Consider the following 18,510-nt stretch of genomic DNA (forward strand, 5'->3'; position numbering starts at 1 on the left):
GAAAAAAACTCAAAGCTTATTTATTGAATAATATCAAAGCTTATATAGTGACCTTTAAAATAACATGATACTAAAATAACAAAGTATCCTAAAATCTTACCAACATAGTAAACCATAGAAATTGGCCTAAAATACCCATATATTATAGTGAGCAATATATGAACTCGTAACGACTTTATTTTCAAATGACAAGTGATTATGGGTCCAAATATGTAAAACTTAGATTTAACTGTAGAATATGCCCCTTTCAATTTGACATTTGTTCTACCTGCCATTGCATTTACCTAAACAAACACTAAAAGAAGGAAAAAAAAAAACAACTTGCCCACTCAAAACATGACATGAACTTTCCACTGCTCCAATTACAATCCACTTGAAGATGGCATGCAGCAGGAAAGAATCGTTGAATTGGGGGTGAGGAGTGTTAAGAATGAATTCCACATTCATGAGTAGAAGGACCTTGCATGTGCTTATAAGAGGTTGGGCTACTCCCAATTTTGTCAATTGGTTTTATGGTCGAACCTCAACTTTCTTCAGGGACTTCGTCGCAAAAACTTTTCCATTTCACTTGTTTAAAAACTTTCTTGGAGCTTCTAAGGCGGGATATGATTGAACACACTGCATCTCCATGAAATGATTTATTTCTTCACTTTCGTTAATTTATATTCATCAACATCAGGTTTGCTAATTTTCATAGTCATTGCTATTAACATATATTTAGGACAAGACCTTGACACAAGATGTTGTAGATGTCAAGAGGGTAGGAGATAGAATTATGGTAATCAATATTGTAATAGGACAAGAACTCATCAATGTGATTAGTGCGTACGCACTTCAAGTAGGGTTGAATACGAGTTTGAATGAGAAATTTTGGGAAGATCTTGGAGACTTGGTGTAAGGAATTGATCAGACGGAGAAAGTATTTATAGGAGGAGATTTAAATGGACACGTGGGCAAGGAGACAGGCAACTATGGAGGTTTTCATGGTAACCATGATTTTGGGGAGAGAAACGAGGATGGAGAAGTCATCTTGGATTTTGCAATGACATATGCTCTCTTATTAGCCAACACCTTCTTTAAGAAGAGAGAAGAACATGTGATCACCTACAAGAGTGGGTCGTCAAAAACACAAATAGATTTTCTTCTAATGAGGAAAGATGATCGTATAACTTGTAAGGATTGCAAAGTTATAACTGGAGAAAGCTTGGCTAAGCAACATCGCTTGTTGATGATGAATGTACATATCAAAAGAGAGAGAAAAAATAACAATACCTGGAAATGCCTAAGGACTAGATGGTGGAATCTTAAAGGAGAAAAACAAGCCATTTTCAAAAAGAAAGTAATCACCCAATACGTGTGGGATAGAGAGGGTGAAGCTAGCCAAAGGTAAGATTCCATGGCTAGTTGTACCGAAAAGTAGCAAAAGAGGTATTAGGAGAGTCCAAGGGAAAAGAAGATGTACAAGGATGAGGATATGACAATATGTACAAGCAACTAGATACTAAAGAAGGAGAGTTGGATATTTATAAACTAGCTAGAGCAAGGGAAAAGAAGACAAGGGATCTAAACCAAGTGAGGTGCATCAAGGATGAGGATGGAAAATTTCTTGCTACAGAGAATGTTGTCAAAGACATATGGAGGGGTTATTTTCATAATCTTTTCAATGAAGGATATGAAGGGAATACTTCTTTGGGGAGTTGAGTAACTCAAGAGAGTGTAGAAACTATTCCTTTTACCTCCGAATCAGGAAGGAAGAAGTGGTTGTAGCTTTGAAAAAGATGAAGCATAGAAAATCAGTGGGCCCAGATGATATACCGATCAAAGTGTGGAAAGTCTTGGGAGAGATGAGTATAGCATGGCTCACATACATTTTCAATAGGATTTTGAAAACGAAGAAGATGCCAAATGAGTGGCGAAAAAGCATTTTGGTGCCTATCTACAAGAATAAGGGCGACGTACAAAATTATATGAACTATAGGGGTATTAAGCTAATGAGTCATACAATGAAGTTCTAGGAGATAATCATTGAGCATAGATTGAGGCAAGAGACACGGGTTTCGAACAACCAATTCGGGTTCATGCCAAGGTACTTAACCATGAAGGCAATCTATCTCTTACGAAGATTGATGGAAAGATACAGAGATAGGAAAAAAGATTTACACATGGTCTTTATAGATTTAGAAATAGCGTATGATATGGTCCCAAGAGACATTATTTGGACGATTTTAGAGAAGAAATGAATACGAGTAGCATATATCAAAGCTATAAATGATATGTATGATGGAGCAAAGACTGTCATAAGAACTTATGAAGGACAAACCGAAAGCTTCCCCATAACTATAGGGTTACATCAAGGCTCATCCTTAAGTCCTTACCTTTTTGTATTGGTAATTGATGAGTTAACGGGACATATTCAAGGTGATATTCCTTAGTGTATGCTTTTCGCAGACGATATAGTGTTGATAGATGAAACTCAGGAAGTACCAAAGAGCGACCATTTTCGCTACCTAGGATCTATCTTGCAAAAGAACGGAGAATTAGATGGAGACCTCAACCATAGCATACAAGTTGGATGGATGAAGTGGAAGAATGCATCTGACGTGTTGTGTGACCGTCGTATGCCACTGAAGTTCAAGGGAAAAATTTATAGGATGACAATAAGGCCGGCGATGCTGTATAGCACAAAATGTTGGGCGGTGAAGCATCAATACATACATAAAATGGGTGTAGTAAAGATGAGTATGCTTTGTTGGATGTGTGGGCACACAAGAAATGATAAGACTAGGAATGAGGATATATGAGGTAAAGTAGGAGTAGCCCAAATTGAAGGAAATATAAGAAAAAATCGATTATGGTGGTTTGGACATGTGCAAAGAAGGCATACTGACGCTCCGGTTAGAAGATGCGACTGCGGGACAGATGTCCAAGGCCGAAGAGATAGAGGAAGACCTAGGAAAACTTTGGAAGAGACTCTAAGAAAACTCTTAGAGTACTTGGATCTAACGGAAAACATGACACATAATCGAGCGAAATGACGTTCTAGGATTCATATAGCCGATTCCACTTAGTGGAAAAAGGCTTTATTATTGTTGTTGTTGTATTGCTATTAACATATATTTAAGGGAACTTTAACGAATCATGGTACTGTTCATTTTAACGAAAAACCACATTTTTACACTAAAAAGTCAATTCTGATACCATTCACTTTACCCTTTATTTTGTCATTTTCGTTAAAACTCAGAGTTTTTAAGCCATTTTCATTAGTTTTTCTTATATCGAAACATGTTTCTGGACCTCTAGTATTGAAGTTGACGTGATAGCCACTTTTTGCTTAGGATTTTGGTTTGACATTCGAAACAAGAGAGAGAAAGAGAGAGAGAGGTGTAAATATGTGTAGTGGTGGGATGACATATTGGTCAAGGAAACATGCAGTGGTGCATATTGCATGGAAGTGGACCAGTTGATCGATCGACAGAATCACCGGAATATGAATGAATGATCTCAGCTTTCACTGCTGTACAACTTTGATTTCTTTTTGGTCTTGGCATCTCCAAAGCTCTTATGAATGAAGAATCTACTAGTGAGGCCCATCTTGGTCAAAAGGCCGTCTTGCTGATATTTCTTCCCCATGAAATGCCATGCATTTCTAAAGTCAAAATCCTCTATTATGTCTGAGGTTGGATATTCTTCATAATATTCGATGATATGAAAATAAATAAATAAATGACAAAGATTGAAAATAAAATTTTAAATAGTCATGAAATTAAATCCAACAACTAAAATACTTGTATTATTGAAGCCGCACCTGATAAAGTTAGTCTAACGATATTAAAAACATATAGGTATTCTCTAATTTGAACATAATTTAATAGTGCAATCATATCAACGCATAATAGTTTACCTTGTCAGTATAATAGGATGTCTAGAATGTTAACACAAATCTTTGACTTGAAACTAACTTTGACGGGTAAACTACACAAAACTATTTCAATTATAGATTGAATCATAATCTCATAATATTTTAAACATTTCAATGTTATATCTTAACTTATGAATTTGTGGCAATGTTAGATCTCTATTGAATTTTCTGTCAATTTGATTGTTAAATGATGACGTGGGTAACCTTGTAGTTGGCCAACTAAAATAAAAAAATTAATTAATTATTAATTTTTATTTAACAATTAAAATTAATTAAAAAAAAAAAATCCTTCCTTCGTCCTCCCCTTTGTCTCTTCTCCGTCCCCCTTCTTCCTTGTCCTCTAAACACAGCCAAATTTCCTCCTCCTCCGGCAACGTCTGATACACTGCCGATCGCAAAACGCCGATCGTCCCCCTTCGAATGGAGATCAACCGAGCCTCTCACTCTTATCATTTTTCCTCGCTTCGATTCCCATCATCACCCACCGGGGCTTTCGCCCCACTGCCACTTTAATCTCCTGGCAGTCACCATTTTTCTAGGAAAAGCCACCAAACAAAATGGCAAGGGGAGAGTTCCAAAAAATTAAAATGAAGAACCCCACCAAAAAAAATCCCAAAACGAAAAACACAGATATAAACCCATAAAATTCAAGAAATTAGAAAAATTAAATTTCAGAAATTCAAGAAGTGGCCATTTGAAGATTTGCCGAGCTTCGGATTTTTGAAATCCTCCATACTTTTATTTGCTGGAACGGAAGTTCATTACAGTCCAATATTTTTCCCTTCCTTTTTCCCCTTTTCTGGGTTCATACCAGGACCACCACTACAAAAATTAGCAGAGCAACCATCACCATCACCATCACCATCACAGATTCGCTTCCTCGACGCGTGTCAACCTCTACACCTTCTCCTTTATGTCATCGTCCGTCTGGTTCTCCATCAACAACCGTTCGATTTCTCCATCAATATCAATGTATTTAGTAGTGAATTATGACATAATCAAATAATTTTTCATGGTTATCATTACGAGCTAGTTGAAAACCTTATCTTCTACCAGCCCACTGCGTCCTCACGTTTCATTAGCTGTAGTGTCGGGCTTTTTGTCACCGTCAACCATCATACTTTATATCCCAGAATTTAAGCAAAGAACAATAAAAGGTTTCATTCCTTTTTTGGTCACATCCCAAATTAGCAACAAACCATTCGTGCGGGTCTCTCATCTCGCTCTGAATCTCTTGGTGCACAGATGCAAAGACAAATTTGACCAGAATATTATATATCAAAAGGTAACGACGAAGTCGACGAGAGATTAAAGATTTCATCTGATGCTTCTCATCTAATTGCTGCTGCTGCATGGGACTTGACTTGATTAGTGTTCTGATTACATGCATTAGCATGCAAATTAAAACCTACGTCAATCCAAAGCTATACATATACTTTACACATTACTAATCCAATAAATTAAAAGGAAATCCTTCTTTAACTGAAAGAGAAGATTCAAATGGGTAATATTGCTCCACAGACACTTTTGATGCAGATTGAACTAGAGCTGAAAAGTATCGTAGAGTACAAGAATTTCATATCGGAAATGGTGTGAAATGATTTCACTTCTACTTATGAATGGTTTCACTTCTACTTATACTGAGAGCTTTTGTTATAAAAACGTCATACATGTTATGTTGTTTAGGTGAAATGATGTGAGTTGGGGGATAAGATTGGTACATTTATTAGTAGGTGGTTGGCCCGTCTCTATGAAATCTTAATATAGTATCACAACAGATATTTGATTAGGCTCAAATTGCATAATGATCTTGTCTTGCATGAATTATCGAGTTTACTAACTTGCCTTGCTTCCGCGCTTGAATGATCAATGCGGAAATATGACCACTTGTAGCCTACTACATGACGGTCCTACGTGAGAGAGCATGTTGAGAGTTCAATAATTCCACATCAAATCGGTGTACTTACTAGTTAATATAGTGGGCATCTAACCTGTCTTTCTAAATCTTGACATGAAGTTCTAAAATATAGTTCAACCATTCGAGTTGAATGGTGGGCCCCTGATCAAACTTTTGGGTCACTACAAATGTTCTCAATTTTGAACAACTTTTTCATTTGCTTAGAACACAATCATATGATATTATTACTCCACTCATATTATATCACACGTATCATTTCACCTTGTTGTTCACATCTATTTATTATAACACGTAATAATAAACCATATGTCTTATTTTTCTGTTCTCATAAAAATTTATTGTATGGTAAAAACTTTTAGTAGCGGGACGTCCTAGTGTATGAAAAAGAAAAACCATAGTACTGCAGATCTTGTAGGTTAGAATTTTTTGGTTACTTTATTTCTTCAAGGAATCATATATCAATCTCCACTCGGCCGAACCTAATATCTTCCTCCTATACTACCACATACCAGTAGTACTGCTATAAATACCTTCCACACCCTCCATCTTTCTCTTCAAGTCTAGCTTCTTCTTTAGTGAGTAGCATTACAACTTCAGCAACCACCATGGAGTATAAAGTTGAATCAACAGAAACTCTGAGGTTATCTCTCTCTCTCTCTCTCAACACATACAGAAATATCACTGCATTCACATTTCTTTCAGCTTAATTAAGTTGTAACTTGTAAGTAATTTTTTTGATTAATCATGGATGATTAGTATATAAACTAATGAGAATTATATATATGCGGTGATTAATCAGGAACAAGTGTGCAGCATGCTATCGACAATTCAATAGAATCGAGCACTTAGTGGAGCACATGAGAACCTCATACCACTCAGCTCATGAACCCATGTGTGGAATTTGTAAGAAGCATTGCAAATATTTTGAATCTCTCAGGGAACATCTTATAGGTAACTAAAACAAACTATGCAGATCAACTGAGCGTAGCCAAGTTGACTATAAACTGTGTTTTCTCTTTCTGCATCAAAGTTCAAATCCTTCTCTCCATAGCTTAAATTAATTTAGAGTCAACTATATCTCTTATACAAAAAAACAGTTATTAATTACATAATCCCAAATTTCTTTTGCAAATAATAATCCTATTATTTCTATTTTCAGGGCCATTGCCAAAACAAGAATGCAGAAATATATTCAGCACCAGAGGATGCAAAATCTGCTTAGCCATCCTCGAAAGCCCGTATGCTCTTAGGGTTCACCAGGACAGATGCCAACTCTCTGGCGGCAATGCTGTATTAATCAGCACACACTACCTTATTAATTATGACCTTTTGCCCAAACCCTATTTGCTATAAATTTAAATTGATTCCATATAATGCATTTCAGGGATTACTTGGTCGCTTTGCTAATCTGGGCATTCGTGACAATACTGAAAGTGGTAGCACAGGAGGCACTCAAGTTGTTGCACTTGCTTGCAAAATGGTTGGTGGTGGCAGCGATGGCTCACTGGATCTCTGCGCAAAGGTCTGCCTCACTGATGAATATGACAACATCATCTTTCAGTCTTATGTCATGCCACTGATTCCAGTCACAAACTATAGGTATATATGCATTTATATGAAGAATTATACTAACTAATATGTAACGTATGTAGCGTATATATGTAGGGGAATGATTTCAGGGTCTCTTCTTTATTTCTAACTGTCGGATGGAACAAAACAAAAGACGAAGATATTGTGAAAATTGTACTTCCTACAATAAAGATGTTGTTGCTTTAAGAGAATATGGTCATCATTTCGGAGTGTGATTTAGCGATTGAACGGGTTCATTTTTTATATACATGACCGATCATTTTGCTTTATACTTGTATATATACAGATATGAAACAACTGGTATTCGCCCTGAATACTTGAGGGATGCAATCCCTTTGAGGCAAGTGCAAAAGAAGATCCAAGACTTCCTCTGCAATGGGGAACCAAAGTGGAAGATTCGACTCCGAAGTGGAAGAGCTAGGATTCTTGTGGGTCACGGTTTGGATCATGACCTTGACTCTCTGCAGGTTGAATATCCACAAGTAATGATTAGGTAATTCAACTTATTTTTCTTTCATCCAAACAAAAAATATCCATTTTATAAAATCATCAGACTCTCTTCGATCAATGAAAAGAAAATAAAAGACAACGAAGTGCACAATGACTATTTTAAAGTACTAATTAACAATTATCTATATATATTTATAAAAGTATAGGATCACATATATACACATACAACTTTCCATTGCGAATTTCAATTGTAATTCTAGTTCTAAACGTGACTGACTGTGTATAGGGATACTGCAAAATATCCTCCATTGTTGAAATCAAGCAAGCTCAGCAACTCCCTCAAGTATCTCACACAAGCATATCTTGGGCAAGTACCCAACCCTACTATTAGTTCCCTATATATATAAATATAAATTCTAGCTACATATTAGTACTAATGCAATTTTACATATAATCTTATTAGGTATGACATTCAAACAGGCATTCAAGATCCTTATGAGGATTGTGTTGCAACAATGAAGATCTACAAGAGAATGAGATCCCAAGTTCACAAAGTAGAGGCACACCCGCTCGCTTCTGACACTCAAAACCGGAATAACTTTGCGGCGTGGCGCCAAAATGAGCTTGAGAGGATGAGCCCAGATCAAATGATGGAAATCTCAAGGTCTGATTACAACTGCTGGTGCCTGGACTCTTATAGTGGCTGAAAGTGAAGGGAGGCACCTATACATATAGAACAATTAAGGAGATTAGTACTAGATGAGCAATAGTAATACTATGTAGTTATTTTTAATAATTAATCATAAATAACTTTGAGAGTAATGGAAATACATGATCGTGTATGCATGCATTTATGAATAATGATAAATTTTTATCGAAGAATATATGTAAACCAAATTGTTGTACTAGCTTGATACCATATTTATATATAAGATGCACAAATATTATCACATGATTGATTTTTTATTTTTAAAACAAGGGATATTCTATAATAAAGAAAAAAAAATAAAGAAATTGAATTCGGGACTCAATAGCTTAGTTTGTTAGAGCAACTCTTACGGGTTTTATACTCAAAACTTCTATTTGATTCTTAGTAGCACATAGATTAAAGATGAACACTGTAATCTCCATGCTCCCCCTTGCAACATCACCCATTGGAGATGCTTTTACAACCCATAATTTTCAGAATTTTGATCGAACTTTAAGCTTCTACCAACAGCTAATCTAAATTGCACGAAGAAAAAATTCAAACTTGAGTGCATAAGTAAGCATATCCGCTTTATTACAAGTCATTTTAGTTAAAACAACCAGCAGATTACAAATATGCATCAAACACAAACTGATTGCCTGCCTGAGCTTGTACACTCCCTCTCATGGGATGGGAGACACAACCACCTATCCGGTAGCTCTGGAGGTTTCAAGGTAGGCAAATGCTTCAACCATCTTCGAAAATGGTGCTTAATCTTCCCACTCTTCAAAGTAAGGCGCCGGTTTCTCCAAGATAGCCCCAGTTGAAGTAAGCTTAAAACTATGCTTATTCAAGTTGATTAGAACAACATGCTTTCCATTCTACACTCAACTTTGAATTTTCTATTCGTAGTTATTAGATTAGATTACCACCTGAATAGTAAGAAATTTCCATATATATAGAATTTGAGCTATATAGTATGAGGACATTGGATTGAAAAATAAGATCAACATTCTACCTGAATAACATGTGTTCCGACTCCACCGGCGCCTCCCAAAACAAGGATGGAGTTACCGGCAGAAAACTCAGTTCTTTCGAGACCTTCGTACTGTCTCGATAGCCGGGGGCAGGCTAGCAGCTTCAGAAAAACTCAGATTTTGGGCTTGCGAGCCAATATGCTTCATCCCTCACCTTAAACTTTGACACTTGGCTTCCTACTTTCACCACCACACCTGCAACTCATACCCTGGAACTGACCAACGAAGAAAAAGTTCAAACAAACAATTTGTTGTGACGGACGGCGTAACCAAATTGAAATGGAACGTGTTCCTTTATAACTACTGTTACAATCCACTAATCCACTACTTTCGTGGAAAGCAAACACATTTGGAAACGAGAATGACGATTCGTTCTCATTTTCTTGTTATACGATCAGTGGTTGAAACTTCTTCAATACTGTCGATATTGCCGTGAAAATATCCCAAAAATTAGAAAATGATAACGAAAGGAGGGTGAAGCGATAAGGAAAGGAGGGTGAAGCAAGCTTCACCCTATATCGGAGAAACTAAATTTGGGCTAAAATCGACATATTTTGTCGATTTCTGACATATCAATTTAAATATCGAAAGAATTTTTATATTTCGTTCCAAGCAATAATTGATATTCTTTAAAGTTTCATTTTAAAATTTTATCATTTTCATTTAAAAGAACCGATATCGATTTAAATATCGAAGAAACTTTTATATTTTGTTCCAAGTAATAATTGACGTTCTCTAAAATTTCATTTTTAAATTTTATCATTTTTATTTAAAAGAACCGATATCGATAATGGATACTCATTCCGTCAATAATTTCACAAGTTTTTAAATCGATACAGATACTGATATTTTAAATATTGCGTGTGATATGAGCCCAACTTTATTGGACCGCGCCACCGACATTTGGGCTAATTTCAGTTTGTTGGTCCAGTCCATCAATCTCCCGTCACACCGTCACTTTATAATTTCTCGTCTTCCACCTCCACTCTGCCTTTCCGAAACCCTAGTCGCAGGGTTTTGCGCAATACAAAATCTCAGCCATTTTCCCTCATTTTCTCGGCATCACCGCAAAGATGGTGAAGAAGACGGAGAGGAAGGTCAACATCTCCGGCAAGCCGAAGCACTCTCTGGATGCAAACCGTTCCGATGCCAAGGCCAAGAACAAGGACGCGCGTACCGGCGCCACCGTCCGCCGCCTTAAGATGTACAACACCAGGCCCAAGCGTAACAGAAAGGGAAAGGTCCTGAGGAACGAGTTCCAGTCCAAGGAGCTGCCTAACACTCGTATCCAGCCTGATCGCCGCTGGTTTGGTACGTAGATATATGTCTGAATACACCGTATATGTATAATTGCCCCTTATATGATAAGGACATAGTATAAGAGATTAGACTTTTGCTGCAAATCATTGAATTTTGGCCTTTTTCGCTTTGTAATTGATTATCGAAAATGCTGGTGAATTTGATTTGTCTATGAACAGCAGTGATTGTTTATTGAATTTTTAGGGAATACTCGGGTTGCGTCTCAGCAGCAGCTTGACATCTTCCGCGAGGAGCACAGTAGGACGGTTTCGAGTAATTACAATGTTATTTTGAAGGGGAAGGAATTGCCATTGTCTCTCTTGAATGACCATCAGAAGGTATGCTGCTTTTGGAATGCTATTTTTCTAAGAATCACAGTTATTAAATAGCATTGGGAGGTAAAGTACTAGTTCTGTTTCATTTCCTTTGGCTACATTCGTTTTGGAGCGATATCAAAATATCAAGCTTCGATGTGCATATTGCTGTGAGGTGCAGCAATGCCAGTTGGCCAGAGCATGGTTGACTTGACTTAGTTTTCACATAAAAAAGGAAAAGAAAATTCAGAAAGATAGAGTTTGGAGATGTTTCTTTGTATGGGTGCAATGGTGCCCAATTTTGATTCAATCAATGGAGGATTCTGGTTGCAGTTTTCCTAAATTGACATGCCTTGCTCCATTAGAATGTGAAGAAGAAGATAGCATATTTTTTTTTTTTTGGCTGATGGCAAAGTTAGTTGTTTTATTCTAACTTGCTATGTTCATGATTTAACCTCTGTGAAGCAAACCAGAGTTCATCTTCTAGAGAGAGAGACATTTTCTGATGTATTTGGACCTAAGACAAAGAGGAAACGTCCAAAGCTCCTCGCGGCAGATTATGAGTCCTTAGCTAAGAAGGCTGATGGTTCTCAGGGTAATTTTTTCTTTCTTTAAATTTTATATGCTCTTGATCTTCCCAGTTGTAATAACCATTTCGTTCTATTGCTTGATTATTTGGTTAGTATTTATGTTTATGCTTTAGTCTGGAGCATTTGCAAGTAAAAAGCACAAGTTAATGTTATGCATTTTCTTTTAGTCTGGTATGGTATGTGTTAGAATAAATTTTTTTTTCATTTTTGTATTGCCATTTTCAAACGGTTCTGCATCTAATCTTGTTTGCAACTCTGTAGATGTGTTTCAGGAGAAGCATGCTGATGACAGTGTTGTAGAAGGTAATGAAGCGGATGGATTTAGGGACCTAGTTCGGCATACAATGTTTGAGAAGGGCCAAAGTAAACGTATTTGGGGTGAGCTCTACAAAGTGATAGACTCTTCTGATGTGGTTGTCCAGGTTGGTATTTCTCTTTTTTCATTGATTTGGAAAGAAACTAATTCCATACATGTACTTTTGCTGACAAAGTTAATTTTATTTCTTGGATATTATTCATTACATATATGGTGAACAGTGTAGCATTGTAAACATGGATTACTTTGTGCTATCTTTTTTTGTTAGGTTAGGACAATGTTTACATGAAGGCAATTCTGCATTAAATGTGTCACCTGGCTTAAAATCTATTGTTTTTCCGTGTGTTTCTTTATGTAGAGTTGATAATTATTAATTATCAAAACCAGGTTATTTTTGGTCTTTTGCTAGTATTATCTTATGTTTGTCCACTTCAACATGGTACAGTCGTCCGATATGAATGTGACCACCACAACCTTGCCTTTTTCTCCTCATTTCAGGTTTTGGATGCAAGGGACCCACAAGGTACAAGATGCCACCACTTAGAGAAGCATTTGAAAGAGCATTGCACGCATAAACACTTAATTCTTTTGTTAAACAAGGTTGGTTGTGTTTTGGGGTCCTCTTGAATTGAAGGTGCTTACTTTTAATTTTATTTAACAATATTGTTATTTTGATTCTACAGTGTGATTTGGTTCCTTCATGGGTGCTTAGCCGTTGGTTGAACGTATTAAAGGCTGAATTTCCAACTATTGCATTTCATGCTAGCGTCAATAAATCATTTGGCAAGGTACCTTCTGTTAACCTTTATGCCTTTATGTATTGAGTTTCATGGAAGTATATGGTGAAATAATAATTTATTTAGAATTTATGATCCCTTTTGGACTTCCATAATTCAAGTTTTATGAACTCTCTCTCTCTCTCTCTCTCTCTCTCTCTCTCTCTCTCTCTCTGTATGTGTGTATTCCTAATTTTTCTTGCTTTCTGTGCAATCTTCTGATTTTGTTTAATTTATTTGCACTTAGGGAACTCTTCTATCAGTTTTGAGACAATTCGCCCGTTTGAAAAGTGACAAGCAGGCCATTTCTGTGGGATTTGTTGGGTATCCCAATGTTGGAAAGTCATCTGTTATCAACACATTGCGAACTAAAAATGTAATATCTTCAACACCATTGCTGATTCTGGTTTTCTGCTTGCATTTCCATTTGTATAGATTTTGTACATGTGTGTTCATTTGCTAAGGCACAAAATTTGGTGTCACCACCATTTTGCAATGTCATTTTATTTAATTGAATCCTGCTATGTTTCGTAAAATCAAATAGAATTATATTCCTCAACCATGATCTAGAGGATTTCATTATTCTGGGGGTTTGAGCCTGATGCACGTTTCTCAATAGATAAAAAATAATTGTAGTTTGATGCACTCTGGTTTTAGTTTGAATTCTTAGGTTGCCATCCACTGTTGTTGGAGGCAAGTTTCCATCGGATAATTGTTGTTTTTTTTTTTTACTTGTGGGGTACGATATGCCAAATACCGATACCAATTCCTCTGTGTGCCTGTCTAGCATGAGCACATTCATATACTTGCCCACACACGATCCATAGGATGTACTTTTAGAAGATACTGAAAGCTGTAAATCATATAACAAGCTTCTTAGTTGTGGTTTGTCTTTCTAGCTATTCTATTACAGGATGGCTGATGTATTTTTTTTTTCATTGCTCAACAGGTTTGCAAAGTTGCTCCTATCCCAGGGGAGACTAAAGTGTGGCAGTATATAACACTCACAAAGAGGATTTTCTTGATTGATTGCCCTGGAGTTGTCTATCAAAGCGGTGATTCTGAAACAGATATTGTACTGAAGGGGGTGGTATGCTTCTTCTGTTTTTCCTTGTGTAGCTCCTAATAGTGAATTCTACTTTTTTGTTCTCATTGATCTTTTAAGTATTGACTGTAAACAATATTTTGGGTATATCGTTTTGGTAATATTGATTTGCTACCAATATTGTCTTTAAATTGCTCGTTTGTGAACCTTGCTTCTGGTTTATAGACAAGTCAGTGATAGATGTAGTCCATGTAAACGATAATGGTCATGTGAGCTACACCAGAAATCACGACTGGTAATATTAATTTGTGTCTATACTTTTACCAACTTCCCGCTGTTCGTAACATCTCTGATACCTGTTTTTGACTAGAGTGTGCAGAGTGACTTTTTTGGAGCGTTAATAACATATCCCTCTCTATTCTCTACATAGAGCATTTGTCTCTGATGCTTGTGCAGTAATTGTGCAACCACATAAGTGAATTCCTCTCTATACATGCACGTATGCATATACATAGAATGTCACTTGTTGCACGTTATGTCGTATTGTGTATCTCCCTGCTGTACTTTCTTTATCTTTGTCCAAGTTATATTTTAGATTGGTTCGAAAGTACAATCTTCCTGCTGTACTAGTTTAACCCCGTTAACATTTCCGTTTCCTTGTTCTCTGCGGACTCGGAGCCTGCGCTTAATGTTTGCCTAAAAATGTAATATTATGCTAATCAGATGGTAAATAATTTGGGTCTATTTTGCTAGGTACGTGTCACAAATTTGCAGGATGCTACAGAACACATAGGAGAAGTTCTGAAACGAGTTAAGAAGATCCACCTGAAAAGAGCATATAAGATAGAGAACTGGTATGCTTCTTTGTCTTTGTGTTGGATTTTGATGTTATGTCCTGTTACTAAGGGTGTATTTGTGGGCTTTTATGCTGTTATTTTCGTTCTCACCTCATTCAGATTGCAATCATTTTTTATATGGTCTTTGTACTTTGTAATTTTCTTTTTGACACAAATCCTGCAAATGGAACGTATATTCTCAGAGAGGGACACGTAACTGTGTTTTAATGGTCCTATATTCTCAGGGAGGATGATAATGACTTCCTGTGTCAGCTATGCAAATTGTCAGGCAAACTTTTGAAGGTAACTCGCTACTTAATAATGCTTTCTAATTATCCCACTAGTCATAACATTTCTACCCATAGTTCCTGCAATTCTTTGGGAAATTTCCTTGCTCAGATCTTGTCAATTGGTGTTTCCCAAATTATCTACATACATATATGTACACATGACACAAACATGCGTGTTACTTTTAATGTATAGGAAGATGTCTTTTGCTAATGACTGGAACATTGATCAGGCTCGTCCTTATTTAACTTTGCCTGAATGTGCGGCTCAAATTCAGTCTGCAATACAAATCTTGAAAGAGAACACTATATAGATGAATATTGAAAGTTCCTAGTGTGTGGCTCTTTCTTTAGAAAGATGTATTTTTCCTGTCAATGTTAGTCACTTGGATTTTGTGTAACTGTGAGTTGGTGATAGATAATGCCCCAATGAAACAGAGTCGAACCCTGCAGGGAAATTGCAGTCTTTGACAAGTTGAGCAGAAGAGTTGCATTGCTTCGACATAATTGGTGTTTTGTTATGCATCTTTTCTTTCCTCCCTTATGCTAGTTGAACATCATTTACACCTTATGATGGTTGACCATCATTAGAAAACAAATTATGCTGGTCCACAATCTGATAGTCAGCAACTTCAACAAATGTTAACTGTATCTTGTTCCTTCGTTTCTTTGCTTTTTCAATGTTTCTGTGTCTACTAAATTTTTGGCTGGTGTGCTTCCAGGGTGGTGAACCCGACTTGATGACTGCAGCAAAGATGGTCCTCCATGACTGGCAGAGGGGTAAGATACCATTTTTTGTGCCGCCACCAAAAAGAGAATCGCCAACAGGGGAGCCTGATATAAATCACAATAAAGAAGACACTGTGGAAGATAACAATCAGGCTGCAGCTTATCGAGCCATTGGAGATATTATTGCATCTCAGAAGGTGAGCACTATCCCTGTGCAAAGGGATCTTTTCAGTGAAGAAGAGTTAAGGGGCGATGAAGGACCGGAACATCTCCCAGCCGCTGAAGTATCTGAGAAGTCTCCAGAGTCGGACGATGAAGTATCTGAGCACAGTGACTCCGAGGATGACGCGGCTGAACAGTCTGAGGATTCTGAAGGCAACTGAGCCTCCAACACATATTTGTGTCACGGAAGGTGTTTTTGTAGTCCATAAATGTTATGTTAGCGTTTTCTTTTCAGACGAACCTCATCTCGAAAACAAGTACGAGTAATTTATTTTGTTTGGGTTTTTTTTTTCAATTTTAAAATCTTTTATGAAGTGGTATTAAAATTGATGTTTGTTGTGTTTGCTCACCTATGAACCATTCTGTTTCTCAATCACGTTAAGATTAGTGCTTGAATGGGAGTGCTTCTCCAGAAAGCACCTATGCTCGTTAGTTGTAACCACTTTCAAGCTTGTTAGTGTTTCGTTGTGGTAATTTTTCTTTGGTGTATACTAAGCGGCTAGTTTAAGAGTAATACAAACAATAGGGTGGTGATGTCCACATGCTTGTTTTTACCTTCTACGTACTCCTGTTAATTTTTGTTATTTGATTCTCTTCAATTCATTTGATACAACGGTTGGAAATTAAGAGATTTGAGTGAAAAGTAAATCTCTAGAAAGAGCAAATCTCTAGACCAAAGTTTAGTGCTAGAAAGATTAATGCTAAAAAGATAACACCACCCTAAACAATAAACCATAGAAAGATTAGTGCTAGAAAGAGCAAATCTCTAGACCAAAGTTTGTAAACCGAATGATGTAGATGTTGATGATTGGATTATTACTTAAGTGTTGATTAACGGAGTAATGTTAGGGAGATCAAATTTTTTAAACCAAATGATGTTTGACCAATAAGAAAAAAGCATGTTTAGTCAACACTTAGTTAATAATCCAATCATCTACAAACACATCATTTGGTTTGCAAATTCGGTTTAAAAAATTTGATCTCCCTAGCATTTCCTTGATTAACGTGTGTATTTCCTATTGGTGACACATCATTTGATTTGCAATTTAATTTAAAACTTTAGCATTCCTAGCATTCTGTTTGTTATAATTTTCAGCGTGATAGCAATTATGCATTTGTTGGCCCGTCAATTTAAAAAAAAAAGGGAAATTTTGAAATGGGTCTAATTTTACAGGCCTACTTTTGAGATAAGTCCAATTTTTAGTGATTTTTTACTTTTGAAATAGGTCCAATTTTTAGTTACTTTGAACCCCATATCAAAAGATCCCTTAAAAATGACACAATGTTCTTTGGAACCTTGAGCCTGTTTGGTATCATTATTGAATCCAATTTTTTGTTTCTAAAACCCACGTGTATTAAGTAATTTAGTTAGAATGATGTTAGAGATACCAAATTTGTAAATCAAATTTTGTAACTCAAATGATATAGATGTTGATGATTGAATTATTACTTAAATATTGATTAATGTACTTATTTTTTATTGGTGACACATCATTTCATTTGAAAATCATAAAGTAAGTTTCAAATTGAAAATGAAACGACTCTTAAATTTCCCAATTGAAAACCATAAAGTAGGTTCCAAATCAAATACGAAACGAATCTTAAATTCCAAACCCAGGGAAGTGAGGGCAAGTTTCAAACTTTCAATCAAACCTATTACTGGTCGCTCTCCCACGTAGGCCTGGTGCTGAAACACATGATGTGTTGCGACCAAACCCGCCATAAAAGTTACTTGTCCTTGTAATGGTAGGCTCCCTTTAGGGTTGCAATTAGGACAATCTTTTCTTTTTTTTTCAATATTTAGGACATATTCTAAAACTTCAGGACGAGAAGTCCGACTCGACTAATCAGTTGGTATTGAGGATGCCGGCCATTGGTGGCGGCGAAGGCGATCATCTTAAGGAATAGATAAAGCTCTTCCCAAAGCTATCATGCAATGCATGGAGAGCCCTGCCAATGTGCAGGCGAATCAAACATGATTAATGGTGTATGGCTAATGTTGTTTAGACTTCTAAGCTTTTAACCTTTTAAAAGAAAGGAAACTAATGAAAAAGATTTGAAAAATTTAAGTTTTAACAATAAGGATAAAATAAAGGGTAAAGTAAATAGTATCATGATTGACTTTTTAGTATAAAAATATGATTTTTCATTAAAATTGACAATACCAGAAGTATTTCGTTAAAGTTCCCTTTAAAAAAAGGGATAATACAAATACAATGTCTCGGTTACGTATTACCCTTGAGCAGGGACACCGGATTACATCATTCGTCAAGTATTGCTCACACAAGCACTAGACTCTTCTATTCCATTTAACAGCATGCAGTGGGAGAGGTTCTCTAGAGAGATTATATTCATATATCTCAAATTACTTCTCTCACACTCTTTTAATTTTTTAATATTTTTTACACATCACTAACACTTCATAAAAAAATATTAAAAAATAAAAAATATATGAAAGAAGTAATTTGAGATGTCTAAATATAATTTCCCTCTT

General features: G+C 36.3%; 2 protein-coding genes and 1 long non-coding RNA gene across 3 annotated transcripts; 2 read left to right on the forward strand and 1 right to left on the reverse strand.

The window, feature by feature from the left end:
- Positions 1 to 5,100: 5,100 nt before the first annotated feature.
- LOC103448661 (RNA exonuclease 4-like) lies at positions 5,101 to 8,829 on the forward strand. The gene is made up of 8 exons (XM_029098103.2): positions 5,101 to 5,204; positions 6,353 to 6,477; positions 6,637 to 6,788; positions 6,997 to 7,127; positions 7,222 to 7,436; positions 7,714 to 7,920; positions 8,164 to 8,244; positions 8,341 to 8,829. Exons 2-8 carry the CDS (start codon positions 6,443 to 6,445, stop codon positions 8,582 to 8,584), a joined length of 1,065 nt encoding a protein of 354 aa, XP_028953936.1. The 5' UTR covers positions 5,101 to 5,204; positions 6,353 to 6,442; the 3' UTR covers positions 8,585 to 8,829.
- Positions 7,570 to 10,024, reverse strand: LOC139189665 (uncharacterized). Its single transcript, XR_011573504.1, has 3 exons — positions 9,584 to 10,024; positions 8,444 to 8,600; positions 7,570 to 7,888 (listed from the first exon to the last, which is right to left on the reverse strand). It is a non-coding gene; the product is annotated as an uncharacterized lncRNA (long non-coding RNA).
- Positions 10,025 to 10,512: 488 nt separating this feature from the next.
- LOC103448663 (nuclear/nucleolar GTPase 2) lies at positions 10,513 to 16,354 on the forward strand. Its single transcript, XM_008387923.4, has 11 exons — positions 10,513 to 10,913; positions 11,106 to 11,239; positions 11,681 to 11,810; positions 12,067 to 12,227; positions 12,620 to 12,721; positions 12,805 to 12,909; positions 13,145 to 13,273; positions 13,847 to 13,987; positions 14,696 to 14,796; positions 15,024 to 15,081; positions 15,788 to 16,354. The coding sequence occupies exons 1-11, from the start codon at positions 10,676 to 10,678 to the stop codon at positions 16,175 to 16,177; spliced, it is 1,689 nt and encodes a 562-aa protein (XP_008386145.1). The 5' UTR covers positions 10,513 to 10,675; the 3' UTR covers positions 16,178 to 16,354.
- Positions 16,355 to 18,510: the final 2,156 nt, after the last annotated feature.

Source organism: Malus domestica, chromosome 11 (genome assembly GCF_042453785.1).
Source record: "Malus domestica chromosome 11, GDT2T_hap1".
Classification (NCBI taxonomy): domain Eukaryota; kingdom Viridiplantae; phylum Streptophyta; class Magnoliopsida; order Rosales; family Rosaceae; genus Malus; species Malus domestica.